General features: G+C 47.7%; 2 protein-coding genes across 8 annotated transcripts in view; one reads left to right on the top strand and one right to left on the bottom strand.

The window, feature by feature from the left end:
- IFT172 (intraflagellar transport 172) overlaps positions 1-18,535 on the bottom strand; it is a 151,634-nt gene that overhangs the window by 109,457 nt on the left and 23,642 nt on the right. For 5 of the 7 annotated variants that reach the window (XR_012157848.1, XM_073335400.1, XM_073335399.1 and 2 more), the window contains exons 5-10: positions 8,532-8,597; positions 8,099-8,178; positions 7,527-7,614; positions 2,282-2,496; positions 2,060-2,183; positions 505-600 (exon numbers count right to left, since the gene is read on the bottom strand). Coding sequence is in view for 6 of the 7 variants with exons in the window: in XM_073335400.1 (XP_073191501.1) it covers positions 505-600; positions 2,060-2,183; positions 2,282-2,496; positions 7,527-7,614; positions 8,099-8,178; positions 8,532-8,597 (669 nt within the window). In the remaining variant the exon portion in view is untranslated. The remainder of the gene's footprint in view (positions 1-504; positions 601-2,059; positions 2,184-2,281; positions 2,497-7,526; positions 7,615-8,098; positions 8,179-8,531; positions 8,598-18,535) is intronic. The other 2 variants (XM_073335397.1, XM_073335401.1) reach the window with 2 other exon arrangements.
- Positions 13,853-16,322, top strand: LOC140908088 (uncharacterized). Its single transcript, XM_073335065.1, has 2 exons — positions 13,853-13,896; positions 14,298-16,322. The coding sequence occupies exon 2, from the start codon at positions 14,631-14,633 to the stop codon at positions 15,240-15,242; it is 612 nt and encodes a 203-aa protein (XP_073191166.1). The 5' UTR covers positions 13,853-13,896; positions 14,298-14,630; the 3' UTR covers positions 15,243-16,322.

Here is an 18,535-nt window from a genome sequence, read left to right as displayed (position 1 = left end):
TGGTGGAGATGGATCCCTTAGCTAGCAATGGGATTTTACCCTCGCTTGGTAATGCACTGTGTTGACTTCTGTGTATATTTTCCAAATTTTAGGGGCCAAAGTTTGGCTTGGGGTGGGCAGGAGGGCAAGGGCAGAGGCTGGATTCCGTTTCCAGACTTTTAAACGTTTGGGTGTTTTAGAAGGCACAGGGCTTTCCAAGCCAGTGGAATTGTTTAAGCACTTTGCTGAATTCCAATGGTACCCTTAACTCTTTTGAACAGAATTTTTTAAACAAAGCCAATGTTTTATTGGGGCTGGGTGTAAGCAGGAGCCCAGCTGTGAGAGCTTATGAAACCCATCACAGCGGACTGTAGGGAGGGTCTGGGGACTGGGAGCGGGCTGTGGAGGCAGACCTGGGCGAGACAGGAGGGTAGTAGACAGTACTGAGGACTAAGCGTGCTAGGTGACTGATTATCACAGCTTCACTCACAGACACGTGCTTCACACAGGTGATGAACTGCTTACCTGGCTCGGCCCCACATATGTCATTTCAAATTTATTCTTGTAAATGCTCCTGCGAAGGCAGCAGTCAAACTGCTCCACCCCTCCGCAAAGGGTGCCCTGGGGAGCAAACACAAGGCAGGTAGAGTGCAGCAAGTGAAGGTCCTTAGATACTGTAATCAAGTCACTCTTCAGTCTTCTTTTCAATAAGCTAAACAGATGAAGCTCTCTCACTGTAAGACATTTGCTCCAGCCCTTGAATAATCTTTGTGGCTCTTTTCTGCACCCTCTCCAATTTTTCAACATCCTTCTGAAAAAGTGGACATCAGAACCGCACAAGTATTCCAGTACTAAGCTCACCAATGCTGTATACGCAGGTAGCTGTATACGCAGGTAAAATCTCCTCCTGACTCCCACTCACTACTCCCCTGCTTATCTATCCAAGGATCACATTCGCGTTTTTCACTAGCGCATTGCTCTGGGTGCTCATGTTCAACTGTCTGTCCAAGATGATCCCTAGATCCCTTTCAGAGTCACTGCTTTCCAGGATAGAGTCTCTATTCTATAGGTATGGCCTACATTCCTTCTTCCTAGATGTCTGACCTTCTATTTGGCTGCATTAAAAACACATTTTGTTTGAATGGGCCCAGCTTACCAGCTATCCAGACTGCTCTGTAAGACTGCCCTGTCCTCATAGTTATTTACCATTCCACCAATCTTTGTGTCACCACAAATCTGATCAGCAGTGATTTTATATTTACGTTTGGATCTTTGAAGAAAATGTAGTATAGTGTCAGGCCTAGTACGATCCCTGTGGAATCCCGCTAGAAACACCGCCATTGAATGATGGATTCCCCATTAACAACTACTTTGTGAGGTCTGTCAGCCAGTTCTTAATCCATTAACATGTACTCATTTTTTAACTCAGAATATCATGCGGTACTAAGCCAAATGCCTTTCCACAGTCTCAGTAATTACATAGACTCACTTACCCTCATCAACCAAACGTCTAATCTTATCAAAGAATGAAACCAGGTTCGCTTTAAAGATGAAGGTCTTAAATGTGTAAGGGGAAGCAAGGAACAGCCTTGTAGGGCACATCTTTTGCCCAGGGACTTTCAGCCTGGGATAATTTTGAGCAGAATCCCTAAGGCAGAGACAGGGGCATTCTCTGGTCCCTGGAATACAAGGGGTTAAAGCCAGCTCAGCTCCTCCCCACCCCACCAGGTGCTATGGGGAGACAGAGGGCAGACTGCATTTGGGAAGGCCAGGCGGAGGAAGGGATCTTGCTGCGGCCGCTGAACCATCACTTGTGCCATTTCTCAAACTCCTGCGACTCTCATCACATACCAGATTGCAGGAACTTCTTTCCCACTCTAAATCCCAGCCCACCCCTCCTCCTTGTGTTTCTAGGTGCCATCCCTCCCCCTTGGTCTCTGGCTGTCCCTCCCAGTGCCATGTGTCGTTGACTGCAGGGACACAGATCAGATTCCACCATGCAGCAGGCAGGAATGCCACTTCAGCACACCTCAGGGTGGCTCTGGAGGATGGCTTGAGGCTATAATTTCATGGTACGCACCGCACAGAGCCGCGAGCCATCCCTCTTCCATGCTAAGGCTGTGATAGTGTAAAGGTGTGCGATTTCTTTGGGTTTGGCTTCCTCCCAGGCACTCCTGCGGGGGCTCCAGTTCAACACCCTCAGCCTGTGGGAAGAGATGAGGAAGCAGTGACCTTGAAAAACTGCAAGTGGCAGGCGAGGAAGGCTGTTCTAACGGAAAGGCCCAGCCATTAGGCACCATACCTGTTGTAGCTGCCAATGACAACTGACTGGCCCCCGGGGCTAGTGGCTGCTGTGGTGAACTCCTTCTCCAAGGGGTCCCGGCTATAATCAAAGGTTTGAATTATGTGGCCTTCCCTTCCATAAGCTATAATCTTCTTATCACAGCCTGCAGCCACGACACTGCTGGAAGCCCAGGTGAGGGCATACGGAGGGCAGGGGTGCGTCACCAATTTACCCTACAACAAACAAGACAGAAAGTCCTGAACAGAGCAGCAGCACCACCAGCAGACTGAGCAGACCAGGTACAAAGCCCCCTGCGAGCCATCAGCTGCTTGTTTAAAAAGTGACAGGTTTCAGAGTAACAGTCGTGTTAGTCTGTATTCGCAAAAAGAAAAGGAGTACTTGTGGCACCTTAGAGACTAACCAATTTATTTGAGCATAAGCTTTCGTGAGCTATGTTTCTAGAAGGTTTCTAGGGCTGACTGCCAAAGTTGCCACAGAAACAGCCTGAAACCAGAGCTTTGAGAGGAATAAGCTGCCCCATCACCTTAATGTGTGTTAACTCTGCACTCTACTGTTGACAATTTAAATGTCGACATTGTTAGAGTGTTGCACACTTCATAGCTTCTACCAGAAGACAGACAGAAAAACAAACAATTAAGTGATCAAGTTGACCTCACTTTGCTCGGCCAAATATTTCACTGCTGATCATTGCAGCAAAAACATCCTGATTGCATGGATATAGCATTGCAGGACACAGGGCTGGATCTGGGGTGGGGCACAAAGGGGAGCCTGGTTGCTCTTCTTAAGTTGCTGGGACCAGGAACTATTACTACTAATAGTAACGGAGTTTAAGCCCCCTAAAATCTTCTGTCACCCCTGCTGCTATCCACAGGGGCAGGCAAAGAAAAGATGCACCCCACACCCAGATGCCAAAACCCACCATTATTTACCATCGTGACTATGGTTTTCTAGGGACACAGGAACTGCCAGACTGGAATCATAGAATCATAGAATATCAGGGTTGGAAGGGACCTCAGGAGGTCATCTAGCCCAACCCCCTGCTCAAAGCAGGACCAATCCCCAATTAAATCATCCCAGCCAGGGCTTGGTCAAGCCTGACCTTAAAAACTTCTAAGGAAGGAGATTCTACCACCTCCCTAGGTAATGCATTCCAGTGTTTCACCACCCTCCTAGTGAAAAAGTTTTTCCTAATATCCAACCTAAACCTCCCCCACTGCAACTTGAGACCATTACTCCTTGTCCTATCCTCTTCTACCACTGAGAATAGTCTAGAACCATCCTCTCTGGACCAGAACCAGGGCTCATCTAGTCCAGCAAAGGTAAAAGAACCCCACAGTAGCAGATGTAGAACAATCTGTCCCCCACATTAGGTCTCTCTGGGTACGTCTACACTGCAGTTGGGAGTGTAATTTTCAGCCTGGGCAGAGTTACTAGTTTGATTGAGCTAGCACACTAAAAACAGCAGCGTAGCTGTCAAGATTCCTTCCCCACTCTGAACTCTAGGGTACAGATGTGGGGACCGCATGAAAGACCCCCTAAGCTTATTCTTACCATCTTAGGTTAAAAACTTCCCCAAGGTACAAACTTTGCCTTGTCCTTGAACTCTATGCTGCCACCACCAAGCGTTTTAAACAAAGAACAGGGAAAGAGACCACTTGGAGAAGTCTTTCCCCAAAATATCCCCCCAAGCCCTACACCCCCTTTCCTGGGGAAGGCTTGATAAGAATCCTCACCAATTTGTACAGGTGAACACAGACCCAAACCCTTGGATCTTAAGAATAATGAAAAATCGATCAGGTTCTTAAAAGAAGAGTTTTAATTAAAGAAAAGGTAAAAGAATCACCTCTGTAAAATCAGGATGGTAAATACCTTATTGGGTAATCAGATTCAAAACACAGAGAATCCCTGTAGGCAAAACCTTAAGTTACAAAAAGACACAAAAACAGGAATATGCATTCCATCCAGCACAGCTTATTTTACCAGCCATTAAACAAAAGGAAATCTAATGCATGTTCTAGCTAGATTACTTACTAACTTAACAGGAGTTGGAAGGCTGCATTCCTGATCTGTTCCCGGCAAAAGCATCACACAGACAGATCCTTTGTGTCCCCCACTGCTCCCCTCCAGATTTGAAAGTATCTTGTCCCCTCATTGGTCATTTTGGGTCAGGTGCCAGTGAGGTTACCTTGGCTTCTTAACCCTTCACAGGTGAAAGGGTTTTGCCTCTGGCCAGGAGGGATTTTATAGCACTGTATACAGAAAGGTGGTTACCCTTCCCTTTATATTTATGACAGTAGCCATGACTACACGGGCAGTGGTATAGGCTAGACACTCAAGTATGTACCTAGGGGTTTGGGCAGAACGGTACTCATGCAGCTAGCTTTTGCCTCCACACATATAGCCATGGCTACACTGCTATTTTTAGCACACTAGTTCGGTCAAAGTGAGCAAGGGTATGTCTACCTGAGCCAAAAATTACACCCCGGGCTGCACTGCAGACACACCCACGTAGTTAGAGGCTTAAGCCCTGAAAGAGGTTTAACATCCCTGCCAGAATTTGGTTAGCATTCATTATGACAGCTCTGCATACTCTCGCTAGCCATATAAACATCCAACCCCTTTTTGAATCTTGTTAAGTTCTTGGTCTCAAAAAACTTCCTGTGAGTTCCACAATCTAATTACATGTTGTGTGAAAAAGTATTTTCCTTTATCCATTCTGAATTCCCCCCTTTCACTTTCATTCAGTGTCCCCTAGTTCTTGCATACAGTGTTGCCCCTGCACAGATACACTCATGGGATGCACCTCCTGGGAAGCAGTGCCTGTTGGGGCTGCACAACCAATCTCATGTGGCAACAGATATTCGAAACTGAGGCTGTAAGAGGATCAGCTGCCTCAATTCCTCTTGCTAAAGCCAAGTGCTTCATGAGAGCAGCCCTCCAAAGAAGAGGGGAAGGCAGCGGCAGGGGAGTAGCATGAATATTACTCTTGGGGGAATTTTGTGCTATTGCGTGCTTGCATAATTAATGAGCTCTGCAGATTTCTAATTTTTTGCGCAGAAAAAAGCTTCCCCTGACGAGTTGCTGCTATTCTGCCTTTTGCCCACAAGAGGGCGCTGTGGCACAAGAACAGCATCAGCTCCCAGCAGAAAATAACTTCTGTAGTGCTGCCTTTTGCCTACCAGAGGGCGCTGTGCTGATGAAACAAAGCTGCAGCTCAAGGCCAGCAAGGGAAGAGAGAGAGCTGCCTTCTTTGCAGAGCTTGTTAGACCTGGTCAGAAGACACAGGCTATGGGGAGACAGAAAGCGTGGGGTGCTGGAGGGGTCAGACAGGGGCTCGTAAGGGCTAGTGGGGGAAGACAGACTGGGACAGGGGCTGAATGGGAGTGGAAAAGTGGCACAGGGTCACAAGGGGGAGGGAGGGGCAGAGCTACACAGGGACAGGGGCGTGCTTGGGTGGGGGCACAGAGACACATGGGGACAGGGGCAGATGTGCCTGACTGAATGGGAGAGGCTAGGGGTCAGCCAGGGTCTGCATGGGGGAAGCTCCCTAACAATCCCTGTTCCATACTTTTCCCACCCATACCCAACAACCCTCCAAGTTCACACCCAAGCTCCTTCCCAGCAATTTACTTCCCTGTCCCTCAGCTACCCCTGACTCCCCCAGCCTTTGCAGTGCTTCTGAGGGGTGTGGAAAATACAGTTCTGTATTGCAGTTTACATGAATTACTCAGAATTCTGTATTAATATGCCTAGTAAGGAATCTATTTGTCAAAAAACATTTCCTGAATCTTTTTTGTTGTCTGTATTGTTACAGACATACTTGCTGACAGGTATTTTGAAATAAATGACCAAAAATAATTGAAACTGGTGTAATTATATTGTGTTACTTTGACAAATAAAATATGCAGAATTTTAAAATATTGTACACAGAATTTTTAATGTTTTGGTGCAGAATTCCACCAGGAGTAGAATATGCAGCAGCAATGCATGGGGAACCAAACAGTTCTCTAAGGTCACCTCTGCATATTCCCACTTGTGGGAAGCCAGCAAGTTCTAGTCAAACAGATTGCAGATCTGCCCCCCAGAGCAAATATCAGATCTAGATGTCATGCTACAGCAGCACGGAGTATGTGTGAAAAAACTCCTGGTAGCAGCCCTGCAGATTTCTGTAACAGAAACATTACCGAGGCAGGACTGTTATAACTATTAGCAGTGTATTACTATAGCACCTAGGAGACCTTGTCATGGACCAGGACGCCACTGTGCTAGATGTTGTACAAACAGAACAAAAAGACAGTCCCAGACCCAAGAGCTGACAATCTAATGTAAGCCAAGAGACAATACCTAGATATAGACAGACCAACAGGAAACAATGAAATGTTATAAACAGGCTGTGGACTCAGTACACCTTTGCCCTGGCAAAGTGATCTCTAAGACCATCAGGTTCTGTCACCCTGGGTAACATATATGCACAACCTAATCCAGCCAGAGAGGGAAGGGCCAAGTGGAAATGGCATTCCCTTTCCCCTGGCCAAGGCCATGGGGTCCAGCTTTCTGTGATCAGAATGAGGTTTTGGGAAGACCATTGGACGATGACTGGTCTGGCTAGGTGACACTCAGACACCACATCCAGCAAGAATTTGGGATGAGGACACAAGACGACTTTGCCCCTGTGGCACGTTGTGAAGGAGGATCAGCCACTTACTTTTCCTGTTACTGCAATTAAAATGCTGCTTTGGGTGACAGCTGGAATAATAAGTACTCTTCCTCCTTCCTGTCCACTATGGAGAGCTTGAAAAGCTTGGCTTAGGACTGTTTGGTCTCAAGCCTTCTCAGGAGGAAGCCCAAGGTGATCATTACAAATGGAAATCTCCTGTTAAAATCTGTTGGTGTAACTATGAAGAACACAACAGGGGGCAGTGGAAAGAAGGCAATACACATACCCCACAGCTCTCACAACTTGAGTGCTGCTCTCCTGGGCACCAGGGTGCTCCCAGAGCCCCATGGAGATGTGGATAGCCTTGGGTCTCACAGACACTGGGGTAATTCCCCTTCCCACACAAATTCTGAAACTGATACAAAACCAGATCTAGACACCCTTCCATGGTTTAATCAGTGCTCCATTAGCCACGCAGTGATGAGAGCAGCCTGCTGCTGTCCTGGAGTTACTCTCCAGGCCTGGTGTGACTACAGAGGAAGGATGTGTGCAAGAAGGAGTCTTTTCCAAAGAGCCATTCAGTACCTGTGATTCACCTGAGCCTTCGTCATCAAAGAAGTAGCGCACAATGGTTCCATCTGCATGGCCAGACAGGATCCCCTTCCCCGACACGCTGTCAAGAGACACCAGGACAAGTCGGCATAGCACAGCAGCACTCATTGTCCCACTTTTCCCTCCCATCCCCAGCTGATTTGATTCTCATGGGGTTGCAGGAGCCAATGGTAGCCCACTGTTTTTCCTTAGTTATTTTTTGAGAGTGCCTACAATCTGCCCGATGGCACACACATACTAAGGTCTGGATCCTGCCCCAGAGAGCTCAAAGTCTCTGTAAAGACAAAGCAGACAGACAGACAGACATGGGGAGGGGAAGGTGGGAAGGGTATAGAAACCGGGTGGCATGTCCTGATAATGCAATGTTACAGTATTATGGTAAAACACACAGGGAACCCCAAGGGAGGGGGGCTCTGGGCTTATTTATCTTTACAGCGGAGCCTATGAAGCTGCCCCATGAGCACTAAGGAGGCCTCTTCAGAGCCAGCAGCTGGGTCAGGAGACCGAGCGGGGGCAGTGGGAGCCTGCGGCAGCACCATACTCACTTGGAGGTTAATGAGACCACAAAAGAATCTGTCCCGTAAATGGTGGAGGACTTGTTGGTCTTTGTATTTGCTAAACGAACCTGAGGAAGAGAAGGACACTGGTCAGTGTAGTCTCTGTCCTCATATCAGAAACAGGGATTCACTCATGGTGCAGCACAAGACGGCTTTTAAATAGAACAAGGGAGAGGCTCTCATCTGTGCTGGGCTGGCACGTTTAGGCCAAGCAGCAAGGTAAGAAATCACAAGGAGCTCCATGGTCTCTGGTGGGAGGAATGGAAGCTGGAGTGGATGAATAACTCACTCTCACACCACGCTGCACAGTCTCATGAGAGACTCACAGGGAATTGGTGCAGGAGAGCAAGTAACCAGTATAATCCCTTCACTGAGCAGTACCCAGGGCCCATAACTCAGTGACAGCATTAGGCTTCTCTACCTTCCCCTCAGCGAGTCCAAAGACAATGATGTTCTCTGCTGGCCACAGCAAACAGGTCACTGCGCTCTGTCAGGGAAAGGCACAAAGAGGTTAGAGCTCTCAGCCAAGCTAGAAGGCTTCCTGGCCCACAGGCAGCAATGCCACTCCAGTTAGACACAGAGCTATCGGCACATGGAGCCTGGAGCAGATATTAACAGGACAGCACCCAGTATCCTGAGTGAGACTGAGATGAGAATCCCCACGGAGGAGCCTGGATTGGGCCCATTTGTGACACTGTATAGAATATGCGTGACCATTTATAATATTATGGATACCAATATCACAAAATTGCAATGAGTCATACAAGATATGCCATATAAGGTATCAGTGGAAAAGTTATAATTGCCAAATACAATACTCTTGTTTATATGTATGTATCATCTTTGTATGAGTTATAAATATGTGTGATATATTGATATCTTAAACTTGTGCTGTGTATCTGGGTGACACCCCCAGACAGATTGGTATCAGCATTATCTAGCCTGCTTAATGGCCCATCAAGGGCAATCAGCTGTACAATGAATCCACTGAGAGCAGGCACGGGCTGAGTAGGGCTCCATGTCCATCACGAAGGTCAGTGAACTCACGGATTCTGTGACTTCCTGCTACCTCCATGACTTCTGCAGCAGCCGGTGTGGCTGACTGCAGGGCCACCCGAGTGGCTGGCCCCAGGGACTGCCCGAGCAGCTGCCGATGGGGCTGGCCCAGGGAGCAGCCACAGCTCGGTGGCTCCCAGCAGCGGTCCAAAGGTGGCCAGGGCAGTGGCTGGCCCTCCAGGGCTTCCCCCCAGCGGCAGCTGAAGCAACAGTGGGCCCCACGGGGCTTTTTCCCGGCCGCAGCCCCCCGACCCCTCAGGGCTTCCCCCCAGCTGCGGTCAGAACAGCAGCGGGCTCCCCCCAGGGCTTCCCCACAACCCCACAGCTGGTGCCGCAGGCCCCATGGCCTCCCCCCAAGATTCAATCAAGATATTTATGGTATAAGTCATGGACAGGTCATAGGCTGTGATTTTTTGTTTCTTGCCCATGACCTGTCCATGACTTTTACCCATGATTAAATGGTAGCCTTAGTTATGAGTCAGCAGGATATATAGGGATATGACTGGGGACTCCAAGAACTTTTCCATGCCCATATGCTGTAAGCTTATGTTTGGGACAAAGGAAGTACAAGCCACTTGACAAATGATATAAAAGGCAGCTGCATCTTCTCCATTTTATCTTCAATCCTGCTTCTCACCACTGGAGGAACTTCTCTACAAACCAAAGCTTGAACAAAGGACTGATAGACCCATTCTGACACATGGCCAGAAAGGGATAAGCAGCTTGCAGGCTAATTGACCCACATTCAACCTTTAGAAACATGTTAGAAAAGTATCTAAACAGGGGATAGCTCCATTTTGTGGACAGCCAGTTGGCTATGGTGGTTGCTCTCTGCTTGCTTTACCTGTAAAGGGTTAACAAGCCCACAGGTAAAAGGAAAGGAGTGGGCACCTGACCAATAGAGCCAATGGGAGGGCTAGAACTTTTTAAAATTGGGAAAAAACTTCCCTTTGTCTGTGTGTTGTTGTTCTCTGGGAAAGAGGGGAACAGGGAGCAGTTATGCTGTAAGAAGCTAAAAGCTAGATATGAAAGACCATCAGATCACAACTAGAGACTGCTTATCTGAAACCCCAGATATGTAAGTAAATTAGGGAATGTCTAGGAAGAAGCGATTAGGTTTATTTGTTATTGTTTTGTGGACTCCTCTGTGCTAACCCCAAACGCTTTTTGTTTTGCTTGTAACCTTTAAGCTGAACCTCAAGGTTATTCTTGATGTTTAATTTTTGTAAGTTGGTTTTTTGAAATCTAGCAAAACCCTAAGTTCCAGATGCATTTTCTTTCTTTTCGTTTTTAATAAAATTTACCTTTTTTAAGAACAGGATTGGATTTTTGGTGTCCTAAGAGGTTTGTGCATGTGTTGTTTAATTAGCTGGTGGCAACAACTGATTTCCTTTGTTTTTCTTTCTCAGCTCTTCCCTGGGGGGAATGAAAGGGCTTGAGGGTACCCCACAGGAAGGAATTCCCAAGTGCACCTTTCTGGTTTCAAAGAGGTTTTTTGCACTTGGGTGGTGGCAGCATCTACAAATCCACGGTCAGAGAGAAGCTGTAACATTGGGAGTTTAATACAAGCCTGGAGTGGCCAGTATTAAATTTTAAAATCCTTGCGGGCCCCCACCTTCTGCACTCGAAGGTGCCAGAGTGGGGAATCAGCCTTGACAAGGGCTGTAACACTGCACCCCATATTCTTCACAGTGATATTACTAGGATAGGATTATGACATAATTATGATGTATTTTATGCAAGATAAGTCATGTGAGATGTCATTGAAAAGGTTATGTTTTGCTGAATATGACTATATTTGTATGCACGTATAATTTTTGTATCTGAAGTTATGAATATTGATTATGTATCTGTACTTCAAATGTAGTTACACCTGGGTGATGCCCACCAGACAAGATGCTTTCATTCTAGATAGAGGGCGGGCAAGGGCCATTAGGGAAGAACAACAGGCCTTAAGAGAAGCTTACCTCCCACCCAGGGAGCCTTCCTGTGAATGCCCCAAACAGCCTGTGAGTAATGGCTGCTATGACTCGACAAGGACATGTGATGAGACCACATGTCTCTGAACTCCATCTCGGGATGTCAGTGTTTTTCCACAGACCGGTCTCAGAACCAAGCTTTGTAACAAAGGATTCCCACCATATGCAAAAACTATATAAGGCAGGGAGTGACATCATCTGGTGTTCTTCACTCCCTACCCAAGAAGACTCCTGAAAACACCTAAGGAAAAAAGACTGAACTGGGAGAAGTGCTGGACCCAAGCTAAATGGATTTTTAGCCTGTCAGTGGAACACCTGGGGATTCCAAGCTGTAAGAAAGTGCAGTTTGCCCCTTAAGAATCTGCAGCCTGCTTGTATCATCTCTTAGGGTGAGAATCTGCTATTCATATCCAATCTATTTAGTATATTAAGTTTAGTTTGCGTTTTTTGTTTATTTGCTAGGTAACCTGGTTTGATCTGTTTACTATCACCTAAAAATCTATCTTTTGTAGTTAATAAACTTGTTTTTGCTTTACCTAAACCAGTGTGTGGGAATCATAACTCAGGGGCAAAAGGCTATTGCATATTCCTCTCCACATTGAGGGAGGGGGGCGAATTTTATGAGCTTATGCTGCAGTTCCCTGTGCAGTGCAAGATGGTGTAATTTTGGGTTTATACTCCAAAGGGGGTGCGTGCCTGAGGAGCTGGGAGTAGCTTTCCCATGAATATCTTGTTAGATGTAAACAGAGTTCCTGTCTATTACTATAGCTATTGATTCAGAGATCAAAAGGGAACATTAACATTTAGATAAATCTTGGGTGAAATAATGTCACTGTCCATATGTCTCTTTAAAGTTTGTGGTAAACTGTATATGAACTGCTCAATGAATAATTAACTACATGGATTAACATAAGGTAACTACCAGTGATGCTTACGAAATAGAAAGTTAGTTCAAAAGCCTGTTGTTCACTCAGGACTGTATGGTCAAGAGGCTGCCGGAAAACTATATAAAAACTTTGGGGACCTGATCCTTTCATCTCAGATCTGCTTGATGCTTTATGCAGGGAAAGTTGAGTCATAAGACTGAAATCTCCAGTCCCGTCTGGATCATCCTGGATATGACCATTGGACTATAACCCATGGACTAATTCTAAAAGAACTCTTTGCATCTATAGAGCTCACCATCTGTACTATGAATCTGGTCCCAGAACTGTACTCATGTCTATATGTATACTGATATTTTAACTAATTCTCTCTTTTCTTTTTAAATATGACGTGATTGGAATAACAGAGACTTGGTGGGATAACTCATATGACTGGAGTACTGTCATGGATGGTTATAAACTGTTCAGGAAGGACAGGCAGGGCAGAAAAGGTGGGGGAGTAGCACTGTATGTAAGGGAGCAGTATGACTGCTCAGAGCTCGGGTACGAAACTGCAGAAAAACCTGAGTGTCTCTGGATTAAGTTTAGAAGTGTGAGCAACAAGAGTGATGTAGTGGTGGGAGTCTGCTATAGACCACCGGACCAAGGGGATGAGGTGTATGAGGCTTTCCTCCGGCAGCTCGCGGAAGCTACTAGATCGCACGCCCTGGTTCTCATGGGTGACTTTAATTTTCCTGATATCTGCTGGGAGAGCAATACAGCGGTGCATAGACAATCCAGGAAGTTTTTGGAAAGCGTAGGGGACAATTTCCTGGTGCAAGTGCTAGAGGAGCCAACTAGGGTGGGAGCTTTTCTTGACCTGCTGCTCACAAACTGGGAAGAATTAGTAGGGGAAGCAAAAGTGGATGGGAATCTGGGAGGCAGTGACCATGAGTTGGTTGAGTTCAGGATCCTGACACAAGGAAGAAAAGTAAGCAGCAGAATACGGACCCTGGACTTCAGGAAAGCAGACTTCGACTCCCTCAGGGAACGGATGGCCAGGATCCCCTGGGGGACTAACTTAAAGGGGAAAGGAGTCCAGGAGAGCTGGCTGTATTTCAAGGAATCCCTGTTGAGGTTACAGGGACAAACCATCCCGATGTGTCGAAAGAATAGTAAATATGGCAGGCGACCAGCTTGGCTTAACGGTGAAATCCTAGCTGATCTTAAACATAAAAAAGAAGCTTACAAGAAGTGGAAGGTTGGACATATGACCAGGGAAGAGTATAAAAATATTGCTCGGGCATGTAGGAATGAAATCAGGAGGGCCAAATCGCACCTGGAGCTGCAGCTAGTGAGAGATGTTAAGAGTAACAAGAAAGGTTTCTTCAGGTATGTTGGCAACAAGAAGAAAGCCAAGGAAAGTGTGGGCCCCTTACTGAATGAGGGAGGCAACCTAGTGACAGAGGATGTGGAAAAAGCTAATGTACTCAATGCTTTTTTTGCCTCTGTCTTCACGAACAAGGTCAGCTCCCAGACTGCTGCGCTGGGCATCACAACATGGGGAATAGATGGCCAGCCCTCTGTGGAGAAAGAGGTGGTTAGGGACTATTTAGAAAAGCTGGACGTGCACAAGTCCATGGGGCCGGACGATTTGCATCCAAGAGTGCGAAAGCTATGAGCTTGTGTTTGCTGGGGGGGCAGTGTGAGAGCCTGAGTGAGTGTCTGATTGGCTGCTAGCCTGCAGGGGGCGGGCAGTAGGGTGTCTATTTGTTTGCCACAGGGAAGCCTGGCTGTTTAAAAATAGCCAGAGCTTCGCGAACCAGCTGAGCGGCGGAGAGCAGCAGGGACAGCAGAGCAGCTCACAGCAGGAGTTTGCCTGGGACTGGTAAGTATCCGAGTGTGTGTTTGTTTGCTTGCTGAGGAAGTATCCGAGCGTGTGTTTGCTGGGGGGGCAGTGTGAGAGCCTGAGTGAGTGTCTGATTGGCTGCTAGCCTGCAGGGGGCGGGCAGTAGGGTGTCTGTTTGTTTGCGACAGGGAAGCCTGGCTGTTTAAAAATAGCCAGAGCTTTGCGAACCAGCTGAGCGGCGGAGAACCAGCTGAGCAGCAGTGGACAGCAGAGCAGCTCACAGCAGGAGTTTGCCTGGGAGTTCGCCTGGAGGGAGCCCAGTGAGGCTTACGTCTTGCAAACTGCTCTGAGGAAGCTCATAGTAGGAAGGTGATATGGAAGGGGGGGGTTCAGCTGTTGTGACCTGCACTGGATGTGCCATGTTTGTCTTTCTTCCACAGGACAGAAGTGACTTTGTCCGTACAAAGTGCAAGCTGGTCTCCATATTGGAAGAGAAGATTGAAGGTCTGGAGCAACAGATAACAACCCTGCGTTGCATACGAGAAACTGAGGATTTTCTGGACGAAACTCAGGATAGGCTTCTAGGGGCAAAAAGCTCTACAGATATAGAGCAGGTTGCACAGAGGAGCCAAGAGGCCAGTGAAGAAGCTTGGCAACATGTGACCTCCAGAAGAGGTAAGCGGAATGTCCGGGTTCCAGTAACACAGACACAGGTAACTAACCGCTTTCATGTTCTCTCCACAGGTATCGTTGCGGAGAATGGACCAGATGATATGTCTGGGGCGAGAAAGCAGAAGGAGACTCCGCTGGTTGGAAGGCATGAGATGCGATGTCCTGAGGTTGGGAGTTCCACGACCACCACTCCCAAGAGGAGAAGGCGGGTGGTGGTGGTCGGGGACTCTCTCCTCCGGGGGACTGAGTCATCTATCTGCCGCCCTGACCGGGAAAACCGAGAAGTCTGCTGCTTGCCAGGGGCTAAGATTCGCGATGTGACGGAGAGACTGCCGAGACTCATCAAGCCCTCGGATCGCTACCCCTTCCTGCTTCTCCACGAGGGCACCAATGATACTGCCAAGAATGACCTTGAGCGGATCACTGCAGACTATGTGGCTGTAGGAAGAAGGATAAAGGAGTTGGAGGCGCAAGTGGTGTTCTCGTCCATCCTCCCTGTGGAAGGAAAAGGCCTAGGTAGGGAGCGTCGAATCGTGGAAGTCAACGAATGGCTACGCAGGTGGTGTCGGAGAGAAGGCTTTGGTTTCTTTGACCATGGGATGGTGTTCCATGAAGGAGGAGTGCTGGGCAGAGATGGGCTCCATCTTACGAAGAGAGGGAAGAGCATCTTTGCCAGCAGGCTGGCTAACCTAGTGAGGAGGGCTTTAAACTAGGTTCACCGGGGGAAGGAGACCAAAGCCCTGAGGTAAGTGGGAAAGCGGGATACCGGGAGGAAGCACAGGCAGGAATGTCTGTGAGGGGAGGGCTCCTGCCTCATACTGGGAATGAGGGGTGATCAACAGGTTATCTCAAGTGCTTATATACAAATGCACAAAGCCTTGGAAACAAGCAGGGAGAACTGGAGGTCCTGGTGATGTCAAGGAACTATGACGTGATCGGAATAACAGAGACTTGGTGGGATAACTCACATGACTGGAGTACTGTCATGGATGGTTATAAACTGTTCAGGAAGGACAGGCAGGGCAGAAAAGGTGGGGGAGTAGCCCTGTATGTAAGGGAGCAGTATGACTGCTCAGAGCTCCGGTACGAAACTGCAGAAAAACCTGAGTGTCTCTGGATTAAGTTTAGAAGTGTGTGCAACAAGAGTGATGTAGTGGTGGGAGTCTGCTATAGACCACCGGACCAGGGGGATGAGGTAGATGAGGCTTTCTTCCGGCAGCTCACGGAAGCTACTAGATCGCATGCCCTGATTCTCATGGGTGACTTTAATTTTCCTGATATCTGCTGGGACAGCAATACAGCGGCGCATAGACAATCCAGGAAGCTTTTGGAAAGCGTAGGGGACAATTTCCTGGCGCGAGTGCTAGAGGAGCCAACTAGGGGGGCGCTTTTCTTAACCTGCTGCTCACAAACCGGGTAGAATTAGTAGGGGAAGCAAAAGTGGATGGGAATCTGGGAGGCAGTGACCATGAGTTGGTTGAGTTCAGGATCCTGACGCAGGGAAGAAAGGTAAGCAGCAGGATACGGACCCTGGACTTCAGGAAAGCAGACTTCGACTCCCTCAGGGAACGGATGGCCAGGATCCCCTGGGGGACTAACTTGAAGGGGAAAGGAGTCCAGGAGAGCTGGCTGTATTTCAAGGAATCCCTGTTGAGGTTACAGGGACAAACCATCCCGATGTGTCGAAAGAATAGTAAATATGGCAGGCGACTAGCTTGGCTTAACAGTGAAATCCTAGCGGATCTTAAACATAAAAAAGAAGCTTACAAGAAGTGGAAGGTTGGACATATGACCAGGGAAGAGTATAAAAATATTGCTCGGGCATGTAGGAATGTTATCAGGAGGGCCAAATCGCACCTGGAGCTGCAGCTAGCCAGAGATGTCAAGAGTAACAAGAAGGGTTTCTTCAGGTATGTTGGCAACAAGAAGAAAGCCAAGGAATGTGTGGGCCCCTTACTGAATGAGGGAGGCAACCTAGTGACAGAGGATGTGGAAAAAGCTAATGTACTCAATGCTTTTTTTGCCTCTGTTTTCACTAACAAGGTCAGCTCCCAGACTGCTGCGCTGGGCATCACAAAATGGGGAAGAGATGGCCAGCCCTCTGTGGAGATAGAGGTGGTTAGGGACTATTTAGAAAAGTTGGACGTGCACAAGTCCATGGGGCCGGACGAGTTGCATCCGAGAGTGCTGAAGGAATTGGCGGCTGTGATTGCAGAGCCATTGGCCATTATCTTTGAAAACTTGTGGCGAACCGGGGAAGTCCCGGATGACTGGAAAAAGGCTAATGTAGTGCCCATCTTTAAAAAAGGGAAGAAGGAGGATCCTGGGAACTACAGGCCAGTCAGCCTCACTTCAGTCCCCGGAAAAATCATGGAGCAGGTCCTCAAAGAATCAATCCTGAAGCACTTGCATGAGAGGAAAGTGATCAGGAACAGCCAGCATGGATTCACCAAGGGAAGGTCATGCCTGACTAATCTAATTGGCTTTTATGATGAGATTACTGGTTCTGTGGATGAAGGGAAAGCAGCGGATGTATTGTTTCTTGACTTTAGCAAAGCTTTTGACACGGTCTCCCACAGTATTCTTGTCAGCAAGTTAATGAAGTATGGGCTGGATGAATGCACTACAAGGTGAGTAGAAAGCTGGCTAGATTGTCGGGCTCAACGGGTAGTGATCAATGGCTCCATATCTAGTTGGCAGCCGGTATCAAGTGGAGTACCCCAAGGGTCGGTCCTGGGGCCGGTTTTGTTCAATATCTTCATAAATGATCTGGAGGATGGTGTGGATTGCACTCTCAGCAAATTTGCAGATGATACTAAACTGGGAGGAGTGGTAGATACACTGGAGGGGAGGGATAGGATACAGAAAGACCTAGACAAATTGGAGGATTGGGCCAAAAGAAATCTGATGAGGTTTAATAAGGATAAGTGCAGGGTCCTGCACTTAGGACGGAAGAACCCAATGCACAGCTACAGACTAGGGACCGAATGGCTAGGGAGCAGTTCTGCGGAAAAGGACCTAGGGGTGACAGTGGACAAGAAGCTGGATATGAGTCAGCAGTGTGCCCTTGTTGCCAAGAAGGCCAATGGCATTTTGGGATGTATAAGTAGGGGCATAGCGAGCAGATCGAGGGACGTGATCATTCCCCTCTATTCGACATTTGTGAGGCCTCATCTGGAGTACTGTGTCCAGTTTTGGGCCCCACACTTCAAGAAGGATGTGGATAAATTGGAGAGAGTCCAGCGAAGGGCAACAAAAATGATTAGGGGACTGGAACACATGAGTTATGAGGAGAGGCTGAGGGAGCTGGGATTGTTTAGCCTGCAGAAGAGAAGAATGAGGGGGGATTTGATAGCTGCTTTCAACTACCTGAAAGGGGGTTCCAAAGAGGATGGCTCTAGACTGTTCTCAATGGTAGCAGATGACAGAACGAGGAGTAATGGTCTCAAGTTGCAGTGGGGAAGGTTTAGATTGGATATTAGGAAAAACTTTTTCACTAAGAGGGTGGTGAAACACTGGAATGCGTTACCTAGGGAGGTGGTAGAATCTCCTTCCTTAGAGGTTTTTAAGGTCAGGCTTGACAAAGCCCTGGCTGGGATGATTTAACTGGGAATTGGTCCTGCTTTGAGCAGGGGGTTGGACTAGATGACCTTCTGGGGTCCCTTCCAACCCTGATATTCTATGATTCTAAAGGAACTGGCGGCTGTGATTGCAGAGCCATTGGCCATTATCTTTGAAAACTTGTGGCGAACGGGGGAAGTCCCGGATGACTGGAAAAAGGCTAATGTAATGCCAATCTTTAAAAAAGGGAAGAAGGAGGATCCTGGGAACTACAGGCCAGTCATTCTCACTTCAGTCCCCGGAAAAATGATGGAGCAGGTCCTCAAAGAATCAATCCTGAAGCACTTGCATGAGAGGAAAGTGATCAGGAACAGTTAGCATGGATTCACCAAGGGAAGGTCATGCCTGACTAATCTAATCGCCTTCTATGATGAGATTACTGGTT

Source organism: Lepidochelys kempii, chromosome 3 (assembly GCF_965140265.1).
Source record: "Lepidochelys kempii isolate rLepKem1 chromosome 3, rLepKem1.hap2, whole genome shotgun sequence".
Lineage (NCBI taxonomy): Eukaryota > Metazoa > Chordata > Testudines > Cheloniidae > Lepidochelys > Lepidochelys kempii.
The sequence above is the reverse complement of the archived record's forward strand: the minus strand, read 5'-3'. Positions and strand labels throughout refer to the sequence as shown.

Coding starts and splice junctions, on each gene's coding strand:
- LOC140908088 (XM_073335065.1), top strand. CDS start 14,631: ATGTCTGGGGCGAGAAAGCAGAAGGAGACTCCGCTGGTTGGAAGGCAT.